General features: G+C 54.7%; 1 protein-coding gene across 3 annotated transcripts in view; it reads left to right on the top strand.

Moving 5' to 3' along the window:
• Arhgef7 (Rho guanine nucleotide exchange factor 7) overlaps nt 1-14,731 on the top strand; it is a 72,735-nt gene that overhangs the window by 32,323 nt on the left and 25,681 nt on the right. For all 3 annotated transcript variants that reach the window (XM_010619963.3, XM_010619965.3, XM_033760976.1), the window contains exons 5-8: nt 4,331-4,419; nt 10,153-10,247; nt 10,478-10,573; nt 13,964-14,086. In XM_010619963.3, coding sequence (XP_010618265.1) covers nt 4,331-4,419; nt 10,153-10,247; nt 10,478-10,573; nt 13,964-14,086 — 403 coding nt within the window. The remainder of the gene's footprint in view (nt 1-4,330; nt 4,420-10,152; nt 10,248-10,477; nt 10,574-13,963; nt 14,087-14,731) is intronic.

Consider the following 14,731-nt stretch of genomic DNA (forward strand, 5'->3'; position numbering starts at 1 on the left):
TTTTTTTTTTTTTTTTTTTTTTACCTTATAATCTGCGTTGTACACTGAGGAGGAGACTCAAGCCCACTGCAGACGTTTCCAGTAATGTTTCAGGAGTCCCAGTAGTGTAATCTTCAGGGAAGGGGCTACGTACCACAGAACCGTGTTCTTCTGAGTCACAGGGTGAGCTTGAGCTGCAGCCCTGCCCTCACCTGTTGTGGGTCTGGTCTCAGCAGGGGAGTGTTTGGAAACTTCTCAGAGCACCCAGGATGGTGAGGACAGGTGTGAGTCCGTTTACCAGGAGCACACCCTGGGAAGATACAAGCCACCATAGCCTGTGCAGGGAATGTAGAGTTTTGGACAGAGCAGTTCAGAATCTCACAGTTTGAATCTTTGCTGGAAGTTGGATGGGGATTCGTACAGGTCCACGACCTGACTCGTGCACAGGCTCAGAGCACCACTTGCCTGGACACTGGTGTCACTGTGCATGGTGGGGCTGTCCTGTGACCTTGGCTGTCTCCCTGGCACCATGGCCAGACAGCCTCATTTCAAACGCAGGTTGCACAGGCAGATCATGGAGAGCAGTTTAGAACCAGGTTGTTAGTCTTCAGGGTTGGAGATGATCTTTTGTGAGAAAGCTTTTTCTCATTTGTGCTGAAGTACCTTTTCTTTCTTTTTTTGGTACTGGAGATCGAACTCGGGACCTTTCTCTTGTGAGGCAGGTGGCAGCACCGCTGAGCTAAATCCCTGGCTAATTTATGCTAAAGTGATACGTGTGATGGGTCCGATGTCCCCTGCCTCTGGGCCCTGCCCAGCACCAGGACTGTCCCTCTCATCCCCCACAGCCTCACAGGACATGCAGATGTGGGCTGTGGCATGTGTCCTGCTAGTCTGTCCATCTGTCCTCCTGGCCTGCGCCTCCCCTCCCTCCCTCCAGGCACGCTGCTTCCCTGCCGGGCTGCACAGAGCTGTGTGAGTCCACTGTGCTTAGTCAGCATTTGCTGTGGTGGTGGGGGGAATGTCCCCCCCCAGCCGCTTCCTGGTGTAAAGGGCGCCGAGGTGCATTCTCTGTCCTCCTCCTCCTGCTCTCCGGCCAGCCCCTCACGGTTGCATTGCCAGTGTTGTCCACACCTGAGCCTGGCCCTGAAGCCACGCTGACCTCTGTTCAGCAGATGTGTCCTGGAGCGAGTGCTGCCGTGGAACAGGGACTTTGGCAGGGGACAGTCCCCAGGTTTCTGACCTGAAATGCAAAGCTTGGTTAGTGGAGGTGGCCAGAGTGGCTCGTGTTCCAAGAAAGAGAGATAAGGCGGTGTCCCCTTTGTTGTCCTCTGGCAGCTGGAGGAAAGACAAGGGCAACACTTCCGTGGACTGAAAGGGCTTTAGGGACGCAGCAGTCAGATGCAAAACGCTCCTGTTGTGACAGACAAGACACTCACTACATAAGATGGAGGTGTGACAGTGGCCTTCTGTCAGGGTCTTGACTCCAGGAAAAAGTCCCTGCAGCAAGATGGGTGAAACAACTGCGTTCCTTGGATTTTCTGCGTGACCTCCCAGGCGGGGCAGGGTCTGTAGTACCATCGGCTGGATGGGCCTGTTGCTCTGCTGCTCTGTTTTGCATGCAGGTGGGTTTCTGTGACCATGCCATGGAGAAAACAGGCAGCCCTGTGAAAACATTTCCAGATGAGGGGGGCACTACTCCTTACCTTAAAGAAAACCTGGTTGGGAGAGGCTTGGCTTGAGATGAACAGCCACTCTGGAGGCTGGTCCCACTGCATAGCTCTCTGCTGGGCAGCTGTGTGCATTGCCAGAACCAGCAGACACGTGGCTACCCAGCGGATGGGTGGGGGCACAGGGAGCAGAAATCCGTGTTCTCCTGAGCAGGGCAGGTGCGCAGGAGCCCGGTGTGTGTGGAACAGCCTGAGCCTCCCACCCCGGGACCCTCTTAGGGACTCTGACCTCCAGCCTCTGACCTGCGAGCCTGTGCCTTCAGCCCTGGCGGGAAACATTCCTTCATCTGCTAGTGGCTTCTCCAGGCTGCTTCCTGCTCTTTGCCTGGAAAAGTCCTGTTACATGTGTTACTTTTTCCTCTGTGGCTTTCAGCCTGCTTCTCATTTTTCTGGTTTCTTTGTTTTGCTGCATTAATGCTGAATCCATTCGTCAAAGTGTGAATTTCGGGTTCTTGGGTTTCCACCTCACTTGTGGTGTTGAACTGCCCATTGAGATGTTCATCTTCAGGGCTGTGGTATTTATTTCTGGAGCTCTTGCTCCTTTCTTTTCCAGATGCACCTGATGTCTACAGCGCCTTCATCCCCATGGTCCGCTCTCCCCTTGTGTCTTCTTGCTGGGCCCCTGGCTCTGTGGCTGCTCCTTCCGGGCCTGGGGCTGTTGGCCTATGCTCTGTCCCCTGTTGAGTGGGATCCAGCAGGAGCAGCAGGCTTCCTAGGGAGAGCCTGGTGGTGAGGCGAGGAGTGTGGGCACCTCGCAGGCTATGTCCCCACCTGTACACCCCGGTGCTCTGCGGGTTCTGGATGAGTGGACGAAGGTGCCTTGCATCCCGTCTTCTCCTTGGACACCGTGCCACTCTCCACCCTCCTCCAGCAGGACAGGCACCCAATCCTCCCCACACCCAGGGAGCAGGGAGTTTAGTTAGGTTTTCAGCTGTCGGATGGGGCAGAGATGGCTTCCCTAGGGCACTGAGAGCGTTGGTGTCTCGAACCTTTTTCCTGGCCGTGAGCAGCTTGAGTTCCAGGGGCTGCAGCTTCCCTTCCCCCGAGCTGCCCTCATGTTCTCCCAGGCTTCGCGGGGTCCCTGTGCCCTGCTGTCTCTGTGTCCTGTCAAGTCTTCCTGGCAGCGGCCCCTGTAGCCTCACATCGGTGGTGGGGACGATGGGCAGCATCTCAGAGGGACGCCCCACAGTGAGCACAGCCACAGGTACAAGTGACAGCATCTGGCCCTCCCTTCCACCCTGACTGAACCTTGTTAACAGGGCTGCAGTTGTGAGGTGGGTTTTAATTGCCCTGCTAGCAAGTGAAATGCCTTTAAAATGAAGCGGACTCTGGCCACCCCATGGAGCTGGTTACGCTGACACCGTCCCATCCATGTGTGCGTTTTTCCAAGTGCCACGGACGGGGCCATCACGGTCAGCTTGGGTCTTGCTCCTGAGTTGCAGATTTCCTGTTTTCTTTCAATGTAAGATATTTTGTAGTTTTCTTCTCTACACCTCTCAGGTCTGCACGGAGAAGGACAATGATTTTCCCCCTTGTATTACCTACGGTTTGGAAGTCATTTGCTTCCTGTGGAGCTGCTCTCTGTTGTGTGGACAGAGCTCTCTGCGTTATCAGTTATTCCTCATCTTCCACCATTTGGAATCCTGGCAGTGAGGCCTTGCAGAAGACGTGGGCATCTGCCGCGAGGCGCGGGTTGGGCGCTGTGAAGGCTCCGAAGCTGTCATGTGGACAGCGAGTCGCCGAGCAGCCTTGACTGCCGGAGTGCACACGGATGCGAGGGGAGTGGAGAGGCAGGGGCAGCCTGTGGACCCAGTGCCCGGGAGGTGCTGGGAGAATTCCGGCGGCGGAGGGTGTGGGGAAGCCTGTCTCCCGCCCCCCAGCTGGTGGGCAGCGCCAGTGCAGAGGGACTCCCCAGAAGTGCCCGGCCATCCCCAAACCAGGGCTGGACGTGCTCCCCTTCTCCGCCCCTCAGGGCCGGTGGAGGGCACCGTGGACCCACCGGTAGACACCGCCTGCCCACCCCTGGGAGCCAGCCGGCAGAGCGCCCTCTCCTCCCCTGCATGGCACACTGAGCTCTGTCGAGCTGGCTGTTGCTCCATGGCAGCCGCCGTCCTGACTGCTGTTACTCTGCGCACGTGCGGCTTGGAAGTTTTTTGGCTGGTGTGGATTTCCCCTGGTTTTGAGCAAGGAGGTGATGTCCCTTTCCTTGTCTCCTGTGGGTGACGAGATTACTTTAAGCTTTGAGCAGCTCCTTCTTGTTCCGAGAAGCCTTTGCATCCTGAATGCTCTGAACCCTCAGATGCAGCCCCGAGGTGTGGGTCTGGTCGTTTTAAGTGCCGTCCCCTCCCGCCGTGCTCTCCTGTTCTCCTCAGCTCCTGTTTTATATTTGCAGCATCATGGGAGTAGATTCGTGTGTGAGCAGATTGCACAGATTCACGGTCTCTCAGTGGATCAAGCCCTGTGTGCAGCTGGGTGGCTGCCACTCACCTCACCGAGCGTGGGGCTGGGCCTGCTGTCGTGGAGGGGCCCCTGCCTCCCTCTCTGCGGCCACTGCTGGGTGTGGAAGGGACAGCGTGCCTTGTTCCTCTGATGTGGTCAGTAACTGCCTTTCATTTCTGTTGCAGAGAAGCCGGTCTCCCCCAAGTCAGGGACGCTGAAGAGCCCCCCCAAAGGGTTTGACACGACCGCCATCAACAAGAGCTATTACAACGTGGTGAGTACTGCAGACGTCCTTATGGTCTTTGAAAGCTCTATGGTGAGGAGGAAATGCAGAGGCAGCTCCCAGGATTGGGAGGAGGAAGTGAGTCACCCAGCCCACCGCAGAGCCCCAGGGCCTCAGTCCCCCAGCCTCCGGGTCCTTTCCTGCCAATCTTAGCTGAACATTGCGTGTATGGAATGGTGCCCTTCTCTAGTTTCATAGCGGATGCTATGATTCTTTTAAAAAATTTTGCGAGACAGGGCTTCGCTCAGTAGCTCAGCCTGGCCTTGAACTCACTGTGCTGCCCAGGCTGGCCTCAAACTCTCAGCCTCCCGATTTCTGGGATTACAGGCAAGTGCTGCTATGCCTGGCAGATGTGGCGGTTGCTCCCCGACAGCATTACCAGGGTCACAGATGAGTTTAGAGGTGTGGAATGTGCTGTGACCTTTTACGTGCACCTGTGCTGCTGTGTGGGTCTTTCAGAGCAGTAGCTTTTCCAGTCTGTTTTGCTTTTCCTGTGGGGTCTTCCCAGGAGTGCTGTGTACGTATCAGATGGCCCGGAGTCGGGAGTGTGCCGAGACTTCATGTCCAGTGAAGCCCGTGCATCTGCATCCTGATGTTTGCTGCGCTTTGAAACTTAGATCATTGTGTGAGCTTCAGAGAGTGTCGGGTGGGAACCTGGGGGTTCTCAGCCCTTGTCCCCAACCGGTTGCATGTGCTACGGGAATAGAATGTAACATTCTTTGTTTAGATAGTTTTTAATTACTCTTGTGACAACGGCAAAGTCAGCTTTCCAGACATATACTCTGTCTTGAGATTCTGTGGAAAATGTGTGTTTACTTTTTTCTTCCTGTACTGCCAGCTTTTACTGATGGTCAGGAGATGTAAACAGGAACACAGGAAGTCTTTGCTTTTTTGATATAAAGCAGTAGCTGCTCAGTATTTCTTTGCAGCAGCCTTTTATCCTGGATGCTTTGTTCTCTGTCCCTGTATTAAGCCAGGCATGGTGGTGTGCACTTACCACCCCGGCTCTTTGGGAGGCTGAGGCAGGAGGATCAGTTCAAGCCCAGCCTAGGCGACTTAATGAGACCCTGTCTTGAAATAAAGAGGCTTCGGTTCGTAGCTCAGTGCAGAGATCCTGGGCTCAGCCTCTGAAGCCTCGTAAGAGCAGGGTGAAGGATCTGACTGGATGGGTCCCTGTGTTGGACCGTCCTGAGCAGGGCCCCTCAGTGCTCCCAGACCCTAGGATACAGCAGGATGGTGACACAACCTCATCCGGCATCTGTGCTGCCACACAGTGTGCCGGGTGAGAGCCTCCCAGTCCTGCCTGGGCTCCAGGGGATGGATGCAAGTGCTGCTTCTTCCCTCTGCCGCCGTCCTCAGGCCTCTCCCTCTCTCTCTCCTCAGCCTTAGACTTCTTTGCTTGCATCAGGTCCTAATTCTCCTTAGGAAGCTCCTCTTGGGGTCTTTCTCCATCTCCCCTTTTCTTTCACCTGCCCGTGACGAGTCTGCCCTGCTGGGTCCTTGGCACTGCCTGTGTCCAGGACGTGTCCCCTCGGAGTACTGCGTGTCCTGCAGCTCCGGGCCATCCTGCTGCTGTGCCCGTGGCCCTTGTAGTCTTGGTCTCGTGTCACTGCTGCTGAGTTGTGCGGTGGCCTGAGGCAGCCCTGGCCTCGTGTGTGATGAGGTCTTGGGATAGGATTGGCTTCAGGTTCCTAGCAGGGGCTTCGGCCATCATGGTTTCCATGGCGTCAGGAGGAGCGGGTGCCTCTCCCTCGAGTGTCCTCAGTCACCACTAGAGGTCACGCTTTCTTCAGCCTGCTGACCCAGACGACGCTGCTCTGGGCTGTCTGCGCCCAGTGCTGCACGCTCCTGCTTCTCCTGCACTTGTGTCCATGCAGGAAGCAGTGTTCTGTCCACCTGTGCCTGACCTCACCTTGGAAGCCCTGTGGGTGCGATAGCAGCCGGCCCTAGTTTCAGGCTGTAAATGGACACAGCAGATGCTGCTCCTGCCTGCTCTTGCCTGCTCCTTCTGTGGTCCTGTAGCCCCTGGGTGCCAGGCCAAGGCGGGAAACTCTGTTCTGCAGCCATCATCGCCATTCCGGGCCGAGTTCTGCCTCTTGCTTTGACTTTTCACTTTGCTCTTCTCCTCTTAGCCCGACTTCCTTAAGTCCTGTGAGCCCTGAGGGGTTCCTAGGGCCCCCTACTCAGGTGGCTTGACTTGGGCCTCCAGGCCTTGGGGTATTCTGGAGGCCCCTGGGCTCCTCAGGAGCTGCTCCCCACTTCCTGCATTTCCTGTGGGAGTGAGTGCTGCAGCTCCTTGCAGTCAGCCACTCCTTGACTTTGTGCCCTGAGGTGACCTACTGCTCCCCGAGGCAGGCTCCAGTGGAGGAAAGACCTCTGCTCGCCTGCCTGCCCGCCCATCTGCCCGCCAGCCCAAGGAAGCTCCTCCAACGCAGGCTCTCCTGGCTCATTCGGCAGGTGTAGGTGGGGGAGTGCTTCCTGTCCTTCAGTCGGGGTGGACCCTCAGCCTACGTCAGTGAACCCCCTTTTAAACAAAGAAGACTTCAGGGCGGGCTCTGCATGGTACTGGTCTGGAGCAGGCTTTGGGCCCGGGTCTGCCTGGCTCTGCACCCACCTTGAGAATGTGCCTGTGGCATGTAGTGCCCATTCCTGTTGTCTGGGGAACCTTTAACCTTTGAAAGGAACATAGCCCCAGATGCTGTTAATTCCCTAGTTTAGAAATGTTGGGGTGGCAGTTTCTTCTACAAGGTACACGGATGAAACAGACATTCCTGTGGCCCGGCCCTAGCTGGCTGAGGGCTCATGTAAGTGAGTTGGTGGCGGCTGGCAGTAGGGATAAGCACAGCCACCAGGCAGCATTAGCGCAGTGTTTCCTGGCCGTCCCTGCAAGGGCTTAGGGGCTGCTTCCTCTGCAGCCTTCCCTCATCTCAGAGCAACTTGTCAGAGGCTGAAGCCTTCCTTGGCATTCAGCTCTTCAGAAACAGCAGAGACTTGAAGGAGGGTGTTCAGTGCCGCATCTGAGGTGGTGGCCACAGTCTGGCAGGTGTGGACGGGGTCTGGAGTGGCTATGCTCCCCTGGTGCCCTGTGCCTGTGGACGAGGGTTATGTTTCGCTCTGCGATGGTGATGACCTTTCTAAGGTGGGTCACGTGTGCATTTGTGAAGGATGATTGGCGACAGGGAACGTGATGGTACAGTGATTTTAGGGTTACCGGAGGCTACGCCGGAGGGCTCCGAGGAGTTGGCCACTCCAAATTCTGATCCCCGAGATTCTGAAGGACAGCTTGGGTTGGGGTGAGCTGAGAGCAGCTGAGTGGAATTTTACACATACAGAAGTGGAGTATCTTCTGGGACAGGGTGTCTGGGCCAGTGGGTGGCACAGGCTTGTCTACAAACGCAGAAAGTGTGTTGGCAGCCACGGAGCAAGCATATCATCTTGGGGCATCACGCGTCTGGGAGGTTGTGGGGTAATGTGTCAGAATGTGGTTTCACTGTTGCTGTAAGTGACAAGACACACAGGCGGGGGGCGTCATTTTCTGTCTTGGTGACACTGCTGAGCCTGGGGGTCCTCCATGGCCCACTGAGGACGACATTTCTGAGGCTGTGTGGTACCATCGTTGGGGGCCACCCTCCCTGACCTTCCTAAGCTCTGCAGGCAGAGGGTGCTCTTTCCTGGAGAACAGCACCGTTTTTCTGTTCTCAGCCCTGGGGTGAGAGGACTGAGGTGCCAGGCCGAGGTTGCACGGGTCTTGCAGAGGTGAGGGCATGCCGAAGGCAAGGGAGCCGGGAAAGGCAGGAGGTGATGGTGCTGCCCGATGGTCACTGCCAGTTAGGAAGGTGTGCAGCCCAGGGGCCAGGTCCTGTGGTGTATGCGTGTGCATAAAGGCTGGGTGTACCTCGCTTGCTGAGAGTGTCCTAAGTTATCTTCAGCACCGGTTAGAAGAGAGCGTAAGGTTGGCGGCTGAAGTTAGCCTGGTGAGTTGGACACATTTGCCCTGTGGCACAGGGGCCTGACAGGAGAGTCCTTGTCTGCATACTGTGCCCTGCAGCTTCTGGTTCCCACCTGGGTGACATGGTGCAGTGCTGTTTATCTGCTTGCCTTTCCTCTGCAGTGACCACGCTCTTCCTCAGAGCTTGTCAGCGTGGGCCTGGGGAGGGAGCGAGGCCGCACTCCTCTGCTGTGAAGGCTGGAGTTTTGTTTAGCTTGACGGAGACCTTGTCCTTAGTGTTCATCCCATGTTTAGCTTATCTGAGACCATGGGTGGGGGGCCCGAGCATGGTGGGCCTGGGGACCCCTCTGTGCTATCCCTTGTAGTTTGGTGTAGCGCCTAGGTTTCGAGAGAAAATGGCGCATCTCAGTGCACGTGGGAGGTGCTCAGGAGAGACCTGCACTGGGACCTTCTGGTCAGAGGAGGGTGGGGTGGAAGGGCCCGGGGCAGCGATGTCCCTTTCCCACATCGGGGGCTGGGGCAGGTCCCCAGGCCTCTTTCTGGCCTTGCTGCTCACCGCTGACGACTGGTGACAGGGTTAGCCTCTGAAAGCCAGTGCCTGTGATGTGTGCTTGGGGCCAGGAGGGCAACGAGTGTCCACCGGAGTTGGGGTGGCCACCGCTTGGGGCCTGGGCCCTGCCCGAATCCAGGGCTTCCATCCTCACCATTGGCCATGGCTAATGGGAAGCGTTTACTTCAGCTCAGCTGTCCGCATCTTGGGGTCATCAGCTTTGGGACGTTAGCTAAGTGCAGCTCAGTTTGCTATGCTGATGCAGCTTGTCGGGAAATGTTTAATTTTAAGGTCAGCAGTTGTAGTTAGGCTGCTTCCTTTAAACAGTGGTGACTATGTGAAGGTCACTTACTCTGACAGACCTTTGAGTTTGATAGGTGTGTGTGGAGCGACCTAAGACAGTCGCACTCTAACGGAAGTTCCAGAAGTTGATTTCAGTTTTTCAGGTCCAGTCTAAAGAGTAGACTCCTGATTTCCATTTGAGATGTATTTTACACACAGGCTAAGTATCCCCTGTCCGAAATGCTCAGGGACGAAACAGTTTCAGATTGTAGATTCTAGAATATTTTCCAGCTTTACCACTTGTGTGCTGCTAATCTGAAAATCTGAAATGGTCCCAAATCTGAAACTTTCCCAACTTTGACCTTCATGTCAATGCTAAAAACATTTTGGATGGGTTTTGGAGCATTTTGAATTTTTAGTTAGGAATACTTAGCTGTATATTAGTATGCATAGATTTGAAGGTGCAGCTCAGTGCGCTCTGGCAGTTATTTATCTGTGTAACCAGCATCCCATCAAAATCTAGACCCTGTCACTCACGAGTGTGCCTCACGCCCCTGCCCTCTGCCTTTTCCTGGCTTCTGTCGCTGAGGAGGAGCCTTGCCTGCTCTTGGACCTATCATGGGTGGCCTTTGTACACCAGGCCTTGCACGCTGTTCCGCTGTCAGTGGTTCCTTGTGTCCGAGGATGTTCACTATGGCTCACTGTAGCACACCTGTGCCAAGCGTGCATGGTGGCCAGGTGAGGTCGGGTGTGCTCGGCAGTCCTTCGTGGCAGAGGCCTAGTAGTTACAGTCAGGAGCAGCAGCGGTGGGACACACACGGGTGTCTCCTGGAGCCGCAGTTAGTGTAACTGTGCTGATGGACCCCCTTTTCTGGATGTTATGAGTCTCAGGGTCCAGTGGCACATGCAGTGTGGAGTAATGCTTATCTGTCCTTTGTTGCAGGTGCTACAGAATATTTTAGAAACAGAAAATGAATATTCTAAAGAGCTTCAGACTGTGCTTTCAACCTACCTACGACCATTGCAGACCAGTGAGAAGTAAGTTGGATGAGAAATTGCATTAAGCATGAAACAGTCCTCACTTGGGCAGCTCTCTTGTGTTTTTAGCACATCAAGGTTGAAATAATGGAATCTGGCATCTGAGTTTGCCTGAGACATGGCAGCGTGTGTGTTAGCTTACGACGGGACAGTGGGAGCACTGTGGGGTGGGAGAGGAGAACACGAGTCAGACCGCTTACACATCTTTACTGTTGCTTCTCTGGCTCTAGGTTGAGTTCAGCAAGCACTTCATATTTAATGGGAAACCTAGAGGATATCTGCTCGTTCCAGCAAATGCTTGTGCAGTCTTTAGAAGAATGTGCCAAGTAAGTAAGCAGCTAAGCAATTACAAGGTGCAGGTTGGTGTAATTGGTATTGAAAGGATCAAGTTTAACAATTCTAGAATTCATATTTGTAAGGATATATATTAGGTTATTTTACTTTTTTGTGTAAGTCACCTTTTAGAGCAAGAGCTAATATTTTAGACTGGTTTTCTGTACCATAATCTTCAAAGAAAGGGGAGACTTTCGCTGTGTTGCTTAAGGTGTTAAGGTGTTTGGGGGAAGGGAGGAGGCGCCTGGTGGCTGGACTGTGAGGTAGCAGGTGTCCTGCCACCCTGTGCCCCATGTGCCCCTGAGGGGCCTCAAAGTTGACTTCTCCAGCATTGTCTTCTGCTTGTGAGTTGCCCCTGGCCTGTGAGAAGCTGGTGAAATGGAAAGTTGAAGTAGGACCTCAACCACATACATCCAACACGCTGTGGGCTTGTAGAATTTATTTCAGTTTTGTAAGGCCTGTACGTAACTGCATAAGGTAAGCTTAGTGTGAATTGTTTTGGTTTACTTATTTACCTATTTCTGGTACTGTCAGTTGAACCTGGGGCCTTTGTATTTTATTGTTACTGTCACTACATTTTATTTTGAGACAGGAGCTAAGGTGCCAGGGTGGGCTTGAACTCCTGATTCTCTTGCCTCAAGCCAACATAGTACTGGGGTTGCAGGCGTGTGTCACCAAGCTGGCCTAGATGTTTTTTGTTGTTTTTTTTTTTGGGGGGGTGGCGAGGTTCAGACCCTGACTCTGGCATGTGTCAGGCCAGTGCTCTCACCCATGTTAACATGTGCGTCCTTGACCAACCCCACCTGATGAGTGGTGCGTGGTTTGCCTGGTGTCGCATGATCAGTGGCCTCCCTCTGCAGCAGGAAGAGCTGATTGATTCAGGGAGCCCCGCCTGTGGGTGTTGAGGGCATTTTACCAGGGAGAGCCACCTGGCCATGGAGGGCCTGTGCCAGGGTGGGGGCTGGAGCTGGGCTGGTGGGCAGTGTGTGGGGGCTGGGGCTCTGTTGGAAATGAACTTCCCTTGGTGGAGAAACCCTTATGCATGGATCACTGGGGCTCCTAGCAGGTTGAAAGTTTTTCTTGTTCTTTAAAGAACCTGATCCTTTCTGTACCAGTTGTGCTGATCTGAGAACATGGAACAGTGTCTTGTAGAATTGCCTCTGTAGGAAAATGAATTCTGGGTATGTAACGGTGTCTTCAAAACAAATCTCTCAAATAAAACCCGTTTATAATTGGAAGTTTTCTTGTACTTTATTGTGAACAGCAGTTTAAATTCAGTTGAAAATAGGACCTCAAAGGTGGTTGTCCTTTGGAAGTCCTTATTACTGTGCCAAGTCTCACACCTGAAGATGTATTAGTGAGGACTCGTGTTCTCCTGACACTTGAGAAAGAGCATGAGCTCAAACTCTGAGCAGTGCATTGTGGGTACAGCCTGGTGCTGGGGGGCCTCCAGGTGTGCTGAGTTTCTGATGGGCACCAGAGGCACTGCACCTGCGCCTCTTCACTCCGTTTGTGGCATGTGTGTGTGTGACCCGGCCTTCACCAGCACCTGTCGTGTGCTCTGGGCAGGCCAATGTGCCTCCTCCGTCTCTGGCCCTCTGTCTCCCTGCCCCTTCTCGCTTCAGGCCGAGTGATTGTGACGCCTTCCTTTCTTTTGTTGTCTGTCCCATACCAGAAACAGCTGCCTTCTTGCTAAGCTTTGCGGGCTGTGCCTGGCTGTTCTCTGCTACCTGGAAGCAGTTTCCAGAGGCCCTGGTCTGCGGCGAGCGTGGCAGGTGCAGCCTCAGTGGCCCCTGGTGCTGGCTTAGGGCAGAGAGGTCACAGTGGTGTCTGGCTCCTCGTGTCCCTGGCCATTGGCTGACCTGGGTCTTGTGCTATTATTTTTAACTAGTGGTGAAAATGGCCTGAAGATCTGAAGCATCTCCTCCAGAGACTTAGTTTCTCAGGATGTTTGTTTGAACTACTTTTTTGGGTTTTTGAGACAGGGTCTCACTATGTAGTTGAGACTGACCTGGAACTCACTATGTAGCCCAGTCTGGTCTGGAACTCACAGTGATCCTCCTGCCTCAGCCTCCTGAGTGCTGGGATTACAGGCGTGCACCACCATGCCCAGCTGAACTACTCTTTATAAAACAGTTGAAACCACTGTATTTAGGATTTCTAGGTTGTATTTTGGTAACAGTAGAAAGTCATCGTGAGTCGAGCTGATGGAGAGTTATGGGTGCCACTGCTGGCAGGATGCAGGAGAGGACTTGGCACGATTTTCGAGTTGCATCAGGTATGGTGTCCCAGTGGGACAGCAGGCCTGCGGAGCTGGCAAGGTGTGGACCCCGCCCATCCTGAGCCTGGAGCCAGGGCTGGGGTTTAGGGTCACAGCGCAAGCCCTCCAGCTGCATTTCTGGCTTGATCCTCCCGTGCAGAGGCTGGAGGCTGTGAAGGGCCGTTCATCCCCCAGCTCTGGAGCCCCTCCAGAGGCTAGGGTAACCTCAGTTGGAGGAGGAGGCTTCCCCCATGCCCAGGCTGGGGCTGGACTCTGGTGGGGTGGGTTCACACACTGTTGCATCTCCGCACTGGTGTCTGGGTGCTGGTGTCCAGCTCCAGCTCCCACTGTGGTCTTCATATGCACTTGTGTTTCACCGTCAGCTCTGAAGGCCGTTTTTAGCATTCTGATGTCCTGCTGGGTCTGTTTCTACACCCATGCAACCCTTGGGACACTAGATGAGTTACTTCTCTCACTGCTGGGACGGGATACCCGGCAGCCATGACTCAAAGGAGGAGAGGTTTATTTTGGCTCCTGTTTCAGTCCTTGGGCAGCTGGATCCAAAAATAAACTGTGGCACAGTGGGTGGCAGAGGCGAGCAGCACTCGTGGCAAGGCGGAGGGAAGCAGAGAGCGAAGGGGGTCATTGCCAGGCTCTCGAGTGAGGGTTCTTGTCTGTGCCCCATTTGTTCCATGCTTCTGAGCTTTTGCCTCCTAAATGTGGCCCGTGGTCCCCTTGCCTGTCCCGGGGGAGCGGTGCCTCGTAGATGCCTCCATCTCCAGTCTGTTCTCTAGTGAAGGATGACTTTTTACTGTGTTTGTGATGGCCTTGATGCTGCTTTGGTGGACAGCTTAGTGACTGGATGCCTGTGTGTGACAACGCTCCTGATTTAGGGATTTGTGATGCTCCTCGGGTAGAGGGTCATGTGGCATCGGTTGGTCCCTGCCGCCTGCCACCCTGGCCTCTGGACTGCAGTCCCTCCTGCTGGGTGGGTGGTGGCGGGGACTGGTGGGGCTAGAGGCCTGTCCCTGGCTCTCTCTCAGGTGTCCAGGGAGAGGCCGCATGTCTGTCCCTCAGCAGTGCCTCTGTGTGACTGACAGCCATCCCCTGTGCCCGTCTCTAGGTCACCCGAGGCCCAGCAGCGAGTCGGAGGCTGCTTCCTGAACCTGATGCCGCAGATGAGGACCCTGTACCTCACATACTGTGCCAACCACCCGTCCGCCGTGAGCGTCCTCACCGAGCACAGGTCCGTTTGCCAGGGTCTGAGTACAGGGAGGTGGACCGTTTTACTTAGTTGCCCCTTGGAGTTAGTGCTCCAGAAGGTCTGGTAAGAACCCTTGAGATGTTGGTCAGTGCGTTTGTGACAGAATGGGGTCATTTGATGCCCCTGCAGCTGGGCCCTGTGGGTGGGCTGCAGAGACCACCCACCGCTTTTAGGCCGTGATGCTGGGTGTCGGAGCCCAGGTTGGGACAGCAGGAGAGGCACTTTGCGAGGGCACCCTGAGTCGGAGGCCATTGCCTGGAGCCTCTCCGAAGTGAAGCGGCGTGCAGGGGCCTTTTGCTTGCTTCAGAGTCCAAGGCATTGTCTGCCTCTTGAGCCAGAAGAAGATCGCTTGGTGCCTGAGGCACAGGGGGAGTTGAGGCACAAGAACCAAGAAGCAGCTTTGTGTCGATGACCTCGAGCTAGTGCAGGGGCTCAGCATCTCAATTCATGGTTTAGAAGAAGTTGCTTGGTTTCTTTCAAAAACAAGAGTTCAGAGTTTATCACATTATAAGTGGAAACCGTGTTAGGAGTATCAAGATAGAAGCCAGAAGGCCGCGTGGGGGGTCTTAGCTCAGTGGCGCTGCTGCCTGCCTTTCAAGCGCAAGGTCCTGAGTTTGCCCCGGTACC

The sequence above is a fragment of the Fukomys damarensis genome, unplaced genomic scaffold (genome assembly GCF_012274545.1).
Source record: "Fukomys damarensis isolate Sample0158 unplaced genomic scaffold, DMR_v1.0_HiC HiC_scaffold_6, whole genome shotgun sequence".
Classification (NCBI taxonomy): Eukaryota; Metazoa; Chordata; class Mammalia; order Rodentia; family Bathyergidae; genus Fukomys; species Fukomys damarensis.